The 18,539-nt window shown below is 35.9% G+C and overlaps 1 protein-coding gene across 1 annotated transcript; it reads left to right on the forward strand.

The window, feature by feature from the left end:
• The first annotated feature begins 9,457 nt into the window (after window positions 1-9,457).
• On the forward strand, window positions 9,458-15,820 carry LOC128235301 (homeobox even-skipped homolog protein 1-like). Its single transcript, XM_052950115.1, has 3 exons — window positions 9,458-9,903; window positions 12,941-13,101; window positions 14,830-15,820. The coding sequence occupies exons 1-3, from the start codon at window positions 9,612-9,614 to the stop codon at window positions 15,481-15,483; spliced, it is 1,107 nt and encodes a 368-aa protein (XP_052806075.1). The 5' UTR covers window positions 9,458-9,611; the 3' UTR covers window positions 15,484-15,820.
• Window positions 15,821-18,539: the final 2,719 nt, after the last annotated feature.

Below are 18,539 nucleotides of genomic sequence, written 5' to 3' on the forward strand. Positions count from 1 at the left end.
GATGAGTTTACCGGGGAAATGGGCCGTGTTTTTACATTCCCGGTGGCCCCGCAGTGCTGGGTGGATGCGGTTGTTTTGTATTCGCGCCAAATTTTGCGGGGAATGTGCCTTACTTAGGGTCCCTGGGGTGCGGGGGCATTTGGCGGGGATTTTACCATAAGTTCGTCCCCGCAGGGTGGGGGTTTTACCCGGGTTTGGTTGGACCGAAAGTTAAAGTCCCCGCTATTCCCTGGACCTGGAGGGGCCGTGGTTACAATTGAATGGTGCATAAGATGAACATATCTCTTTACAACTCTGCAAATCATATGAAAATATAGCTGTTAAGACGGTGTTAGTGGTTTTCCTCTTTATTAAAAGGGGTCCATTCACAATTCCTAGATTTTCACATTTCTGGTTATAATTATTCTCCATCATGCCCTATGGGCATGATTCAGCCTATAAGTCATAGAATGCTATGTTGTAAGTATATTTCTAGCAATGTTTCAATGATCATTGTTTTTCATAATTGTGATTTTCTAAATTTAGTATTTTTGAAGGTTCCAATTCACAAAACGCTGAGAAAAAAACTCACTAGATGTTATTTAGTTATAAAAGTTTATTTTTTAACAGCCAGAACCAAACCTAATACTTAAATGTGATAGACTTTGTTGCTGAGACATTTATTTGGAGCGTTTCCATTACGGTTCGGAAAACTCCATCAAAGGAATTATCTCCCAATATAACTGGAGAAATTGTTCCCGGACTTTCCTATTACAGCCGAAATCCAGATCTTAGTGAAAATTGTGAATTAATCATTTTAACGGCAACTCGGCGGCGGTTTTAACCTTTATCTAGACACAAATCCAGAATTAATACTTTTCTAAGAACTCGTGATGTTACGATACAATCCCTTGCATAGCCATTTATGTCCATAATTTAGGAAAGAAATACGGGGACAATCTCTTTTCCTCTTTGTAGAGATCATTTCACGGGAATGGCTTCATTTAGGTCTCGTTTATTGATGCTGTTTTGAAATTATTGCCACCATGGGCATTCAATGTCTATCGAATGTTATTAACTTGTGACATTAACTCGCGTCGTAAAATTATGTCCCTTGGTCGTGAACTGATGTGTAAGATTTACTTCCCTTATATCAAGTCTGTCAAGAAGCTAAGTAGGACTGTGTCATTCTAGTTAAGACTTAAGTGACCAAGCTGCAAATCTTCATTTTATTGTAACTTAATTCTATTTGAGTTTTTTGATGATGAAATATACTGAACTTCATTACTATTCGAAATTGTACAAATATTCACACTGTTTTGTAAATGGAATAGAATTGAACCTTTATAATTTAATAAATGTTCTTATGTGAGTCTTAGTCTAGACTTAGACTTGAGACTGTATGTGGTCATGGCCCCTGAACACTACCTAGACTTGAGACTGTATGTGGTCATAGCCTCTGAACACTACCTAGACTTGAGACTGTATGTGGTCATAGTCCCTGAACACTACCTAGACTTGAGACTGTATGTGGTCATAGCCCCTGAACACTACCTAGACTTGAGACTGTATGTGGTCATGGCCTCTGAACACTACCTAGACTTGAGACTGTACGTGGTCATAGCCCCTGAACACTACCCAGAAAATGATGTAGTGTGTGTTGGTGTTTTAAGACACATTGTGTGTTAGGTATTTAATAATTAATGCTAAGGATAGTCATGTGGTTTGGATGGAGAAGACAGGGGGACATGTGCTCTCAATATTTTAGGAATTAGCTCTCCCTTGATGAATTTTCTAAATGTTGAATATATATTGGCTTAAGGAGGTTTTACATGACTAGGCACGTATTTCCTTTTATATTTGAATTGCTGCTATTAAATATAATTATACTAACAAATTTGGCCACATTTCTATTTTTAGAACCACACTCGAACAACTATAGGATGTAGTATTATTCCTGTTAAATTGCTCCAGAAAAATGTATTTCTGTACTTTCTCCATTCATTGTATTGTATTTTATATGCTATGAACATTGTATAATGTTTTACGCAATAAACTTATCGTCGAACTGCATGCGATGTGAAGCGTACAAACATAAGGTCAGGGGTTAGTGATAACAGACCGTATATCCGGTTTGACATGAAATATAAAATAATTACTTTTTGGCAAAAAATAGGTCGATGCAAAACATTGCACAGTCATGTTTAACTCATCTGTCTTAAATGATTAAAACATAAAAGAGCATATGATTTAGGTACAGATAAAACAAATATTAGATTTTATAAATGGTATTTCTGTATTGAAAGCTACGTTGCCACAAATACCCCAGTTAAAAAGCGCCAAAATATCGCTTATATTTTTTATCTGTACTTAAATCTTAATACCAAATACATGTATGTTAAACACGATTATGCGTTAGAATTTAAAAAAAAAATGGATCAATATAGTGTGGGCCTTCAAGTATGTTCATGTATATAATTATTATGTATATCACAATCTCCGACCGAAAATTGCCATCTATCATTATTATGAAGAGTGTAACATAAATCTGAAACTGAACAATTTTGAAAGTAATCGTTGTGTCCGTAGCCATCAAGATGGTGGGTTATTCGATACGTTAAGAGAACATATAGTTTTAACAAAAAGACGCCATGTTCTAGTTTGTAATGTTGTTGTTGCTGCTACTAGTCTACTGCTGCTGTTTTTTTTTTCGTGCAGTTGTTTCCTTATATCTTAATATTGTGAATGGGAACTTTGAATTTCTGTTCTAGAAATACTTGGCATCACAAAGGTTACAATATCTCCAAATGTCATTTTTGGGCCAGAATGATCATATTTCCATTCCCATCCACTTATATATTTTCATTTATAATTTGACGAAATGACTTTACTATTAAAAGATCCTCAAACATATCAATGCCAGTTGTCCATTATGTTGATGTTTTAATGCGATGATGGACATTATAAATAGGCTGTGGTCACCAAAACATTCCTGTGACATTTCCACACTCTGGCCGCATTCATTTGTGTACTAATTGCTCCAGCTGGTGAATGATGTACTTAATGAATGTACTGATAGTCCTAATGACACGAGAGTACATTTGTTGGGCACAAAAAAACTTGCCATCATGATGTATCAGTTTACGAGTCTTGCTGGTATATACTTATTCATTTGAGCTCAATTGTCTGAAAGCTGATATGAATCCATCTAAAGTCCGTTTCACATGCAGAAATGTGTACTGTGTTCTGTTTAAAGGTAATGCACCAGTCAATTGTAACCACGCCCCCCCCCCCCCAGGTCCGGGGGTATACCGGGGGAGATGAGCCGTGTTTTAACCTTTCAGGTGGCCCCGCAGTGCCGGATAAATGCGGTGGTTTTGTCTTTACGCCAAATATAGCGAGGAATGGGCCTTATCTAGAGTCCCTTGGGTGCGAAGGCATTTTGCGGGGGTTTCACGAGCAGTTCGTCCCCGCAGGCCGGGGACTTTGCCCGGGCTTGGCTGGAACCCGCTATTCCCCGGACCTGGGGGCCGTGGTTACAATTGACTGGTGCATAATGAGAAAGTACCCCTTGGAGGAAATCGAACACACGACCTTAGATGTTCGGTGCATACCTATACCAACCGCCCTTTATCACACTGATAGTGATTGAACCATTGCCATCTGGGGTGAGAGGCGGGCACATATACCACTGGACCACTCGCACCCTAGTGGGGATTGGACATACAGCCTCTTACTTCAGAGGTTGACATCTATATCACAAGACTATTCTCACCTATGATTGCACCGATATCCTCTTAGGTGAAATGTGGACCTATTCCACAAGACCACTCTTACCCTGGTGGGGATTAAACCCATGCCCTCTTACGTAAGAGGCGGTCACATATGCCACTAGATCATTCACATCCGTGTGGGTTCAAAACAGTATCTTAGTCGAGAGTTGAACACCTATACTGCTAGACCACTCTCACCCTGATGGTGATCAGACCAATGACCTCTTTGGTTAGAGGTGGTTATACCTATACCACTAGACCACTTTCACCCTGGTGGGGATGAAACCCACAGCCTCTTAGGTCAGAGGTGAATACATATACCATTAGACCAAAGTAAGGTATCATGTGCCATTCCATCACTGTGTTGCATTTCTATTATTCCATCACTGTTCATGAACTACAAAAACAATTACAATAAGTAATTGTTTCCCTAACACATGTGGACCCACCCCAAGGAAAAAGGATAGACTTAGTTTACTTTCAGAGTACACATAGGAGCGCAGCATACGAAATAAACGAGAAAACTGTCAAGGCGACCTGACAGGACCGTAATGGCCGCCCGACAGCGTACATCTCTCATCACGCCTTCGTCCTACAACGCGCATGCGCAACACAGGGAACCGCCGTGGATGCGGCTTGTAGCTCGCTTGATCACGTGTCACTATGGACAATTAAACGGCTTGATGACAAACGGTGTTGTACATTATGGCACATTGTTTTTGACAAGGCCGTGATGTATGGCTTCCGTGGATGGATGCTGAGTATAATTGCACGACGTTAGTACAGGAGACTAATTGTTGTCATTTATGTAATCTTAGTTTGATAATGAGACGAGCTTAGTGGTTCATAACGGGTTTCCCTTTCTACACACGTGAATGTCCTGCTACGCCTGCTTTGGCAGAACTCACTGATTGTATAGGTCATATCACATATACATGAATTTCCTGAAATCCTTCTAGAATAATGATTGTAATTAAACAAAAATAAAAAGAAGTTATTTATATAATATAAAAGTCCACTTATATTAGATAAAAAACAATACTTGACACATTAAAAAGGAACTGACAGGGAATAAATCACTTTTTTAATTTCGATTTTACATACATTCCTATATGGTATGTACAATATTTAAGATTTTAATACGATTCTGCGTAATTGATAATAGTCTCTTATAACTCAATTTGAGTGGCAATACTTTTTTATAAGCGTTTTTATTTTTGTTGGAAATGTTTATGTATATATTGACGAGACTCTTATATATTATGAAAACAAAACATATGTTAACTATACGAAAAGAATTTCAAAGTAATATGTGCCTTTGCATCGTAAGCAATATATTTTTCAATGGTAGGTAAGCTGCTTACAATTTAAGATTATAACAATAACTTGAGCGCTTGATCCAACTTCTCGATGACATTTCATCATCGTTGGTTGGGTTGATATAAGAAGTATACATGCCTTCGTTTGTGCTACCATTCATTACCCATGCAACTGCACATATACAAAGTTCTTTTCGTAGCGTAAACATATGATCTCTCAAATGAATCAATGTTTATTACGAGGTTATTCACTGCACATGATTACTTTCTTTATACGTTATATATTTTACAACGACTGTGAAGGAAGTTGTGATAACTTATACTAAGTCACACTCGTTGGCGCGAGAGTGTGGTCTTGTGGTGTAGGGGGAAACCAGAGAAAACCCACTTGCCCGGCTTGGTGACCACAAATCAAACTCACATGCGCTCTGGCCAGGAATCGACCGGGTCGCCTTGGTGAGAAGCGAGTGCGCTAACCGGACAACCTACTACTTTCTTTACTGTAAGTGTATATATATGTATCAAGGTAATTCTAATGTGAATTATGGGCGATATTTTGTCTGGAAATACATGCCTTCAGACGAATGTGACCGTACTTGGCCTAAACGCCAAATCGAAATATTCAAGATCGCAAGAGTCTAGAACCGACTGGTCGAAAATGAATAAACAACTTGAATCGTTCAATTTCACTACAAATACAAAGAACCACAAGCTAAACTTGTTTGTGACATGCAAATAACTTCACTTTGTAGGTATTTGCGGAATTTCAAGTGTTGTCTATTTCATTGACCGTTAGTGCTCTAATGAAGCTATAAAGAGCCCATTTCATACCCAAACAAGTGCCCTCTAGCACGCACTCGTGGGCTTCTGTCAAAATCTTTGGTCAATAATACCGTTTCGATAGAAAAACGGGAGCTTTCTGATGTTCCGAAATTAACCCTTAATCGGACGTACATAAAACTATATTGGGTATTTAAATACCTGCGTCTTTTCTGTCAAATTCACAAAATAAATTTACAGTTTAGCGGTTCACGGCCGTGAAATTGAATTTTAAAAGAAGTTATAAAGAGAAAATAAATGAATTAAATTTAATTTTGTTTAGATGAGAAGTGAAGCTACTATATATGTGGTTAAATTTGCTTTGACTTTGAACAGATTCTTTGAAGTTCGCCTCTGGTTGTGACTAAGTAAAGGAATTAAAACTCGTTTGAAAAGTCTAATTCGTAATAACGTTTTGTCATAAAAGTCCCCGCTCCTTTGAACCCATTCAAATTTGAGGCAAAGACAAACCATGTTGTTTTCATCAAAGCTTTCCTTAATTAAAATTATTCATAATAAATGCGTTTAATCTTCGCAAAGTCGGTGTGAAGCCGCTATGCTTTTTATGCGAATTTCTTACAATTTCAATCAAAACGTCTCTAAATTGAATCAGTTATATCATATCTACTGTATTTCCTAAACCGTCGCTAAATAGATGTTCATGAAATTAACGTTTCAAACGAATCGCTTGCAAATTCAATATGTTTAATGTGAATACCTTAACATTCATTTAGAAACGGTTAACAAATTAGAGTCAATGGCCACACACGATCACTAAGGAAACCGGAAGCAAGCGTCCGAGGCGGCCACGATTTCCCGCCAAGTTCCCCACCCCCTTTTTCCTTACCCAGGGGCGCCCAAATTCGCCGTCTTCTTATCATAACAACAGATCACAGAGGTCAACCACTGTACTCTATTGTTACATAATTAACATAGTTCGCGTAACAATATGACCAGAGCGTTTGAAGTCCCGCTAGAATTGTGTAAAACATATTGCCGAGCCCGGAGTTTGATCAGATATAAACCCAATGGGGTAGCCACTGTATTTTAAATTGTAAAATTTATGACCTTCCCTAAGATGCTGAGAGTAGTCGATGCGGCTAGATAATTTTAGTAAAAAGAACAATGCTCCATCCGGCCCTATTACCAAGTTTGGTGATAATAGCAGATAAAACCATGTTTTGTTATACTGAATGAGGGTTTGTACATTAGGGGGTGGGTTGTAAAATTTATTGCCCCATAGAAATCGGCATCTGATTAAGGTACATGAAAAGTACAAAATGTATCAATTACATTTCAATTGATAGATAAAAGTCTCATTAAGCATCTGTTAGTAAACCCATAGTTACACTGATGTTTTAAAATTCAGAAAAACACGATGTGGTCTGTAATTTAATAGTTGTAATAGATTCAACACTGACAATTTTCCCTCCTCCAAGTAAAAAAATAGGATTTCACAAATACACTTTAATATGATAAAAATAAATCAGTTGCATATATATATATATATATATATATATATATATATATATATATATATATATATATATATATATATATATATATATATATATATAATGTTTTAACTTTTGAAGAATGATAAAAATGTGCAAAATAATTACATTTTTAATAAAAGGCTGAAAATAAAATACAAGCGATAATTTGGGACCGAGTAAAAAGAAACAATATGTTATGATTTAGTATATGTATTCTTTTAAATAGTACACTTAACATTAAGACTTAAACGGTGGGATTTCGGTCTTTTCAAGATTTACAATCCTGTTCGTGCATTGAACTTTATAAAAAAAAAACATGAAAAAAAAAATCGGCTTACTGTTATGCACTGTTATAATCATACATAAAGGTGTTGTTCTAGATGTAAGACGGGTCTTTGTGATGTGAAAATTCACATGATGTAAACAAATGAAAATTTGAAATAGCATGCATGAGTAAACTTATCTCAAAATACGTCAATGAAAAAAGAAATATCATTAGTCGTGGCTTATTAGCTTGTCTGCTGATCAAACGAGCATGTGGTTACAGTTTCCTTAACAAGAAATTCTTAAATAACAAAACAATATATTTATTCTATTTTATTATTATTGGATAAGTAAAGTCGTTGACTTAACACAGAGAAAATTTCATTCATAAATCTTAAACTATTTAGAAATTAGAAAGTTGATGTTTAGTTTCATAGTTTATGGCATAAAACAATACGATGTTTATAGCACAAACAAAATGATACAATCAACTGGGTAGAAATGTAGCTATTACAAATATTACTCACTTATAAACGTATTTGATGATATAAACATTTCCTTTATAGATATGTATAATATTCACTTTAAACCTTACATACATATTCGTTATGTTTAATTTATGAAAATTTGTATTTCATATATGTGATATCTAGGTGACTTATAGGCCCGATGGGCCGGGTGTAATTGCTTAAACTATTTATATTTGTATTGATTTGTAATGATGTATATATACACATGTCACTATAATAAATAATTACTTACTTACTTACTTATTACTCTGAGACTCTGAAATTCCACTTATGTATTAATGTCTGTATTTGACATTTTAAATAACATTCCACATCAATATACATATAACTTATATATATATATATCCTACTCCCAGATATAAGACAGGAAGAGCCTAAGAATGTATCTGTCTCAAAGTCCTCCTTACCGAAACTATTGTTCTCTATATACCATGTACTTACTTAAAAAATATATTTTGTTCATTAGTTGAAAAATGACCCTATGCCCTGTATTTGCTGTAATGGCAAATGTAATATGCCGGCTTGCAAACACACTTTGAAGTAAATGTTTGGTGTTTTGAATTTTTAAAAAATAAAATGCATGAAAGAACCAAAATATGAATATTTTGTTCGTTAATGTAATTAACTTATGAACACTCGTTTTGTTCTCTTCTTCTCTATTTATCTTTAGTCTGTTCAAGGCTTTTAGAACGTGCCTTTTAGTCGCTCAGTGGAACTGAGGAAAACATTTGTTTTTACTCAGATAAAAAAATTAATATTATGTACGTTTAAAAAAGTGAAGCAGTGTAACACACTGGATTATGTGACCAAAATTAATCAACTTCACAACCTTTTTATTAAATTAAAAGGGCATATATAATACAAATAATGATATACAATGATGTATACACTTATCACCGGAAACTTGGTAAAATAATATCTTAGACAATCTTTCAAAATCTTTATATAACATTCTATATTACACCAAATAAAACCGAATTAGCTACTGTGATTACAACAATCTTATTACAATGTTTTACAACATTAATGAGCATTAATTTCGCTTTATTGCGCTGTCCGACTTTTGCGCCTCACCGAACGATAAAGCACACCGCCCCCTGTGGGCATACCGCCGTCTGATTGGTCGATGATTGACAAGCAGGTACCGGCTAATTGGACGAGAGGTAATTGTCAAGAATAACATCTCTATTCGATATGCGTGGTTGCCCCGCCCCACGTTTTGCATAAAAATCACCGTGTAGCTATCTCGACATCTTCATTTACATGTGGCTTTTGAATAAAAACATCATCATTTATAATACTGAAACAACACAAGACAACGCATGTTTTAAAGAAGAAATTTGGGACTTTTGTGAATATTGTATTCAATAACAGAGATACATTTTCAGTTGTGAGGAGAATAGTGGTCTTTTAAGTATCATTACAGAAACAATGCTTACAATGAACTGTGAAATCCAACATACGGACAGACGGACGGACGATCACTCCGATACTGGAAGTGATGCAGAGAACACGTCCCATGTGGTGGACTACCGAACAGACGGACACTTGTCGCTTCCGCTCACCACCCCTGAGCGCAGCCTCACCCGGAAGTTCGACGAACGCCTATCTGACGAATCCTCGTGTGATGGAGATACAGAAGTGAGCCCATTTCCGCCGGGGAAGAGGTTCAAACCAGAAACCTATGAGGATGATGCGAAAACTGGTGGCTTCTATGGGAAAGGTGAGTTTCATTCATGAACGGACAACTAATGGTTTTCCTGAATATATTATAGAAAATTAGGTGAAAGATCATTTCTTGGCATAGTTTGCAAATAATTTTTATCAAGCACATTTTGAGAATTGTCCGCTAGAATTTAAGGGTAGTTCATATCTAGCCAGCGCAATGTTTTGTGGGTGTTTTTTTATACTGTACAATATATTTTGACCTTATTTGTTTACTTTTATTGGCCGCAACTACAATATATAGTAAATGGAGATACATCTATACATCGTTGTATGGAACTCATTTAAAGACAAAGTATGTTGGCATCATAATGTGTATAACATTTCCCTTTAAAATCACATATGAAGTCCATTTAATTTGCACCAAGTTCAAATTTCATAAATAAAAATTGGTTTAAAACTAAATAAGAATATAAAAAAAAGTATATTGCAAGAATGCATGAATATAAATTTATAATTAACGGATCAATTATTAATATCAAAATATAATATTTTTGAAAGAAAATGTGTATTTTGCATCTCTATTAAAAAATATTTGTATTGAATAAAGACCAAAGTACAAATAAACAATTAGTGTTAAACATGGCGGAAATTTAGGAAACTACAAAATTATTTTTTCATTGTCTGGAAACGAAATCAATGTATTTCTTTTACTTTTTGTAAAACAACCATTAAGAGATTTAAGATTTTTTTTATTTTCTTTGGAAAAAGTGTCCTAAATTGTGCTTAAATGATAATTTTTCAATTATTGTACATACTTTAATGGAGTAAGAGTCCATTTCTAAAACGGATGACTTTTTATTTCATTTTGTATACAATTATGTGATAATTATGTTATCAAATATTTAAAACTCTTAGGAATTAAACGTTATAGAAAATAGTTTATACACCGCCATATGTAAATACTTCAACGTTTTTAACTTCTCTTTTATTCCTACACTTTTTGGGACAGAATCTTGCTTGTGTTTCGTTGTGTGGGTTTTTTTGGCTAAATTTTGCTGCAAAATTAAATGTAGTAAAAAAAGCTAATGATTTATGGAAGATGTACGGTTCTATGACATTATGTAGTGGTGACATAATGCGTCCGTAAATTGGAACTGTGTAATTAGTACCAAGTAAATAGTATATTTATAAATTGTCAGTGAAAAATTTGTTTCTCACGCTAAAATATAATCAACAGAAGCTATAGACATCTCCCAGGAGTTCTCTTGACATGTCCAAAATCATCTTATCCATGAATATTTCAGTGTTATAATAACCTCGACCATAATTACAGACCAATTTCGGACACGGAGATTTTTGCGTGTCATTCTTGGTTATTGCAATCCGGTCGTTATAGATTTTTATTTCTATTAGCACGGTACTGTCTGGTAGAAATAAGCAATGATTTTCCTGAGTCGTCGACATTTTCCATCGCAATTGTATTTCCTAGGTGAAAATTGCTTCGTACTTAGTTTCTGGGGCTTAGTATACACTTGTTTATTAATTATGCATAATTTCTATGGGTATGTAATTGGAAATGGCTAAAGGGGGATATTACAGAAACTAATGAATGCTAAGAATTAATAATTAAGACATTACAGACGTGAAAAGTCAATGGAGGTGACAATTAGAATATAATAAGAAAATTTGCCTAGCCTATCAATGCAAGTACAATTACGGACTTAATACTGCTAAACGAATACAATAAGAAGATCGAATAAGCCTCAAAGATCATTGAAAATGTCTTTGTCGATTCTGATTGAATTAAATAGCCGATCAATTACACCTGATTAAAGGTGAAATGAAAATAAAGGATCAAATAGCTGGAGTAATTTCACCGCGTCATTGATGCATGGCGCTCGACATTTTATAGCAGACGACACTTCGACGCGAAGTCGGACAAAAGAGCGCGTGCTAATGTTGTCTTTAGCAACAATGGAACTCGAAATAATGACTAGATCAATGGATCAGGGGTGTTAATTTTAGGACATCTTGTCTAAACCCTTTTATTTTGCCCATTTCTGTAAACAGATTAAAGACGGCCAGTTGACTTTCTTAATATTGGCGATTGGCTCAAGGACAAATTAAACAAGTGCGAACGTATCTTAAATTTCATTTTTATTTTCAATTATTGTTGCTTGGTGTAAATAAATTTCAGAGATAACTTAAAAAGCCCGAGTATGATTATTGTTCAATATTGTAAACTACAGAAAATGATGGAATACACAAAGTGCATTTGTACATTGCTTATCAAACGGGCACCCCACCCATTAACTCACTAGTGATCCAATTATTTCGTTTTATCTTTCAATTACCCGACGATTGATCCTAATTAACTTGTTTTCAACCTGTTGCGGCTCTCAGCTTCCGTAATCTCGCGGATTCTGATCATTTTGTGATTGACCGTGGCTAAACGCGATGTAATTTACAAACGGTTACCATTACATTAATAATCTCCCTTGAAACGAACTCTCCACAGGAAATCGTAAGAGCAATTCCGGTCCGGTCTAAGATCTTACCGAATCAGATACGACCAGAGTCATTATCGTCTCTAAACGGCCCCAAGAGCATTTGCCGTTGATGGAAGAGACGATTTTGTAAGAGCTTTATAGCTATTAAATTGTACTCAAATAGAAGCAATTCACTATCGCATTATTTCCCTTCATTTAACACAGGGCTGATCGTATTATGGCTGTCGCACGTTAGATAACGGACTTAGATAAGAAATAGTCTGGCCTGATTTACAGGAGTTTAATGATTGAACAAGGTGGTCGGGCAAACAGTAGCAGCAACCTGACTTCTCTTACAGAGGCGATTGATAGTGTTTTCACACGCAAAGGACATTTCATAAGTAGCAGCGAAAACATTCACTCAAATGGATAAGGATAATTATAGCATTAGTTTAAATGTTGATCAAAAAAGTAGCCCACTAATGTGCGTCTTAAAAATATTCCGTTGATGCGTTCCTTGTCTTTCAGACTCCCTTTTACTGACACCAACCCTTTCACCATGTATTTCGAACCCTCCCTAACGCTTCACTCTGTATCTTTCAGACGCTCTTGTTGACGAGAACGGCATACGGCGGTACCGAACGGCCTTCTCCCGGGAGCAGATCGCGCGGCTCGAGAAAGAGTTCTTCAAGGAGAACTACGTGAGCCGCCCCCGTCGCTGCGAGCTCGCCCAGGAGCTTAACCTTCCTGAGAACACCATCAAGGTAGGCTGAACGCTTGGTTATTTGTTTTACTAGCACACGTGGCACACAGTGAGCTGTAATATGAAACTAAACACATAGACACATTAGACAATCTTTTTTGGATAGTATACGTATAACATATTTCTGATATTTACGTTTTAACCTTATTCTTAGAAAAACAAAACAACAACGAAAACACAAATAAAACAATCCATATTAATCTGCGTCATTGTACTATTTAACTCTAAACGTTCAACCAATCTTTCACGACCTTTCTTCCTTTAATCCAAATAAAAACCGACTATTTAATTAGAAATTATATTATTGCTTACAAAATGTTGAGTACCATAATAAATATGTTATTTAATATGAACTTATAAAAACTATGATTATTGTTTTACAAAAAGTGAGAAAAATGCCGCTCCCACGAAATCTGTCTTCCGTGTTTTTAGGCTGCTTTCAAGTAGTGTTTTTTTTTAACGACTTGGCCATGTAAATTTTATAGATGTAATAATCTCACCAATCATTATAATGTAATCACTTAAACTAGCGGTAAATACAATTTTTACCAACATAAATAGAAGTCTGATTCTGTTTTTGGCTCTTATGAAGTTTCTTTGAAACCCATACTTCGCAATAACCATTTCCTTAGCCCAAGCCCATAAAATCTGTGGGAAAGTGATATCTCTAAATACGGAGCCCAAAGTTTGAATCTTTGAACCCAGCGTTTTGGCGTCTTGTAATGGACATAATTTCTCACTTGTCAAGAAGTGAATGCTCAATTAGGCATCGTCTTTTATTATACCAAATTAGACAAAACGGAGATTTTAGTTTTAAGGATTTTTCTTCTTTGAATATGAAGATAAAATCTGTTCATAATAAGGGTAAAATAGCATAAATGGGCCAGTTAATGATTTTATAGAGGTAATAACTGTTTGATAATTCTAAAATAATGGCTGTAACTCTGAAATAATGATGTTAACTCTACCTGGGAAGCGGTTACGTCCCACTAACCAAACGGTAGTTCTCTCAGATTCTTCGCGTCACCTTTGGTTTCATCAAACGGTAAAACCTGGAATCAGATCTTAAGCATATGTCTGCTCCTTTAAAGTCAAGCGAATTATGAATTATCAAAAAGAACATTTTGACAGATGAGTGTGTAATAAAGCTGATAATGAACACTTTAATCGTTCGAAGTCGACCTCCAATAAAAGTAATCTGACAAATAATTCGATATTAAGATCACTGAAGATGCGAGGACGAATGTTTATGAAAAGATTATCACTCAAGCTTGTTAAAGTAAGCTCAACTGAGCGTTTGCAGCGACAGGTGTATTATTTATTGTGTCTAATGCGCAAAAAACTATGGAATAAAAAGGCATGCTATAACAATGATTGATTATTGAAAACGAAATCAGAAACTGACTCATTTACACCGTAAAATGTAAAAAAACAATGTAATTTCATATAATAACTTTGCACAATAAATACAAATATGTAACCTCTGTCCTCATGAAAGTTTATATGAAAATGAGGATTTAAAGTTTAATGCTGATTCATACAAAGTGTTCATTGAAAAGACGAAAGAAAAAAATCCAAAAAAAACAGAAAATATGATTATCATCTTTTAAAAACAATGAAAAAACAACTGTTTATTATTTTTGTATTTTTCCTTGAAATCGATTAGTTGTAATGATGAAGAACATTCAATTGATTTACAAATCTCATAGTTTTATTTCTCCATCTTCAGGTTTGGTTTCAAAACCGCCGCATGAAGGACAAGCGTCAGCGTATGGCTATGGCCTGGCCCTATGGAATCGCGGACCCCCATCTGTACGCCTACCTCGCTGCTGCCGCCGCCACCTACCCATACGGAATTCCGCAGTCGGCTCCCGTCGGCTACTACGGCTCTCTCGGACTCTCCCGGCCAGCCGTTCCAACATCCGTTCCTACCTCTCACATGACGTCACAACAGATCGGAGCGCTCGGGCAGTATACGTTTCCCAGTCCCCTGCGTCCGAGCCAGGAACCGCTTCCGGGAATGTCGTCCGTGTTCCTCTCCGGAAGATCTCCACTGTCTCAACATCAGCAGCACCATCCGATGCATAGCTCCCCTCTAACAGGAAGCCACGAAAGATCGCCCCAAATTCTCAATACAAGCGGTGCTCTCAATTCAAGCGGCGGCTCCATCTCACCACCACTGGATGAGTCCTCTTTCAACGCATCACTGCACGCGTCAGTGAATCCCTTTCTCGCCGCCTCTTACCGGAAGTCTCCAGACCAACTATCTCCAAACGTCCCTACAGTGAAATCCACCGGAAACGCCCGCACGAAACAGTCGTCAGCGCAACACAGAACGTCTCCTCCTGCGCTTTTCCGTCCGTTTGACACAGATCGACCATGAACGCCAGTCGAAATCCGCGATTCTTATATGAGGACCAAATTACATCGTTTAACACATTAACTTACTTACATTTGACTTAAGTTTTTATGTTGCACTTGGATTATTTTTTTTGGAACACACAGACTTTGTTTTGGAATGTTTAATTTAACGTTGATGTATGATACGTGTTTGACTATGCATTTCCTGTCAAACATGTATATATACTGAGAATTTGTCGCATAATACTTGTTCAAGTTAATTTGTCAAATGGTTGCATTGAAATCGACACTGATTTATTATGGGTGCACTTGAACTGTAATTGTATTTTATACTGTTTTATATTTGTTGTTATGTAAATAGAATGTTGATCTTAATCCTCGTTTTGTTCTTAATATAAGTAGATGTTGGTATAATAACCAAGAAGGCTGAACTATTGCCAAGTCTTTACATGTTGTAACAACAACTGCAACATGATGATGATGATGATGATGATGATTGATGATGATGATCAACTGTTTACCACAATTCTGTTTTTCATAGTGGTATGAACTACCAAAGAACAGTCACCGATAAAATCAAGGAAAGTCGTACATATGTTTTTAAACTGGTTGACTGTCTTTTTTTTTAATCGAATACATTGAATTAAAATCGAAACTAGGACTCTAAATGGTAAAACTAAATGGGGTCATTCCTTGATTAATGCGAAATTCGTCAAAGACTTTCATCGTCGGTGATTTAAAACACTGATTACATATTGAAACGTATTGTTAATTTTGTGACCCTGGCCAAATGGGTGATTTTATTTTCATCAGACGGTTCTAAATGTTTTATGGTGCCCTATCATTGCCAAATCATTGTTATTATCCGCGATTATCTTTTATCATCATATGGACATCGTCGACTCTTATGTACATTGATATAAACACATAAGTTCGAAATTCTTTGACGGTGTAATTTAGCCCAAACGACTGTAAACCCAACAATACGGCAATTGGGTGTTACGTCGATAAAAAGGCCCGCATTGGGAGGGGAATGAATAGCTCTGAATTATGTGGTTATATTTACAGTCGCACCGTTTGTTATGCGGGACATTTATTGGTCAATCACATGAATGCTAATTATGCCGCATTATTAGATCCTATGGCCACCATCAAAGAGAAAAGTCAGAGTTTTTAATCACATTAGGCGATATAAAGGTCTGAAATACCCCGGCGCCGACTGAGTTGGCGATGCAACACCAATTATACCACGTAACTCTGTCTCTGGGGAGCAGTTACCACCCCTGAGCGGTAATTCGCGACCACCCAACAACAGACGGAGGGATTTGTCTTTCTGGCTTGACCCGATCATAGCCAGCATGCGGTTTGCACACAGACATTTTTTTATAAGCATGATCAAAGTGTGATTTTTGCTAAATATATGTTAAGAGCACGTGAAGTCATGCGTACATACCGTACCTATAGCTCAATGATAGAGTGTCCACTTTGGTTGCGCAAGGTCGCGAGCTCAACACCTGGCCCCAATATCACGAACATATTTAAGTCAATTCTCAAACTCAGTCTCAACACATTTTATCAAAGTGCATTAAAGTTTATTAAAAATCATGTATGTTTTTTACTGTTTTATAAGCGCATTCTTCCATAGAATATGCTGATAAAATGGCCTTTGGTCGAATTCCAAGGTAGATGTATAATACAGCCAAAAATGTGTTCAAGTACAATTCTGTATTCTTTATAAAATACTCAAGTATTTTTTTTGCTCTGGAATATTTTTTATTGGAAATATTGACAAAATCTTTTTATCAACACATTCTATGAGAAAATACGTTTTCAAAAAGTATAAAACATGCAAGATTTAGAAGAATAGTATGCTCTTATATGGTAAAATAAGTTGAGTTGACTGAGTTTGAGATTTGACTTAAGTCGTTATATTGGGGCCAGGCGTCAAACCAAACTAAGTTTACATATGGTACCAGTGGCTCCCTCGCCTAGAGCACTCGGCATTTAAAGGATAGTTCTGGGAAAATATTGTACTCAGTACTAGATAAACCCTAAAAGGGTTGTATTCCGTGTATCGGTGCTTTACCAAGAGGTATCTTCGCAAAGAGCTGGGTTATCGCACCCGGATCTCTTATAGATTTAATATGTTTCTTCAAGTCTCTAAATATCTGGATTTGAGTGGGAATCGAAGTCTCACTTATGGCATTTGATGACAATTTAGTCGTGATGGCAGCCATTAGGCGCGGGTGGACCTTTATCGTGAGACTCAAATAATCAAACAGCAGTATGCCTGTTGGCGCTAGCATACTTATAAAATATATACGAAACTATCATAAAATGATACAAATAGACTTTAAATGTTAATAATATTAACTTTTTTGACACCATAAATTATGTTATTTCCCACAGAACAAAGGCGATCAGAGGGGATTCACGAAAGACCCACAGCTAACCTATACATCATTTATTCCATTTATCAATTTAAGGGTTTTAATTATTTGTTCACCAAGGAGTTGGAAATGTTAATGTGTACCAAAAGTCGAAACGACACCCTTCTGGTGACAGGTAATATTATTGGTATGTCAAAATATATAAATGGCAATAAAATTTAATAAATGCATGTTGCTTTCATAATTGATAATTAATATTCATTCTGTATTGGTTTATTAGAAGTTGAATAATTAAAACAATAAAACATAAATGAAATGCTAATATGTACTTCAATTCGTGCATTTTTTTTCTTATTATGCCGTGTCTGACTTGCACTTAACAAATATATGATGCTTTTAATTCTATACTATTGTTCTATAACCATTACTCTGTTAGAAACATAATATAAATAATTAATACACAACACAAGTGCTTTGATGTGTACCCGTCTGTCTTCGTGTTAGAAAAAATGTATTGTCATAACATATGCAGTGGCGGTTCTAACGGGGGTGGGGGTCACGTGAGCCTAATTTTAACCTTAAATTGATACCTTAACAATGGGTTTTCAGATATACTTCCACTTAAGAATATGTATAAATGTATTGTTGAATGAAGGCCTGAAGTTGAAATGCATCAACATCTATACGT

This window comes from Mya arenaria, chromosome 5 (genome assembly GCF_026914265.1).
Source record: "Mya arenaria isolate MELC-2E11 chromosome 5, ASM2691426v1".
NCBI classification, from domain to species: domain Eukaryota; kingdom Metazoa; phylum Mollusca; class Bivalvia; order Myida; family Myidae; genus Mya; species Mya arenaria.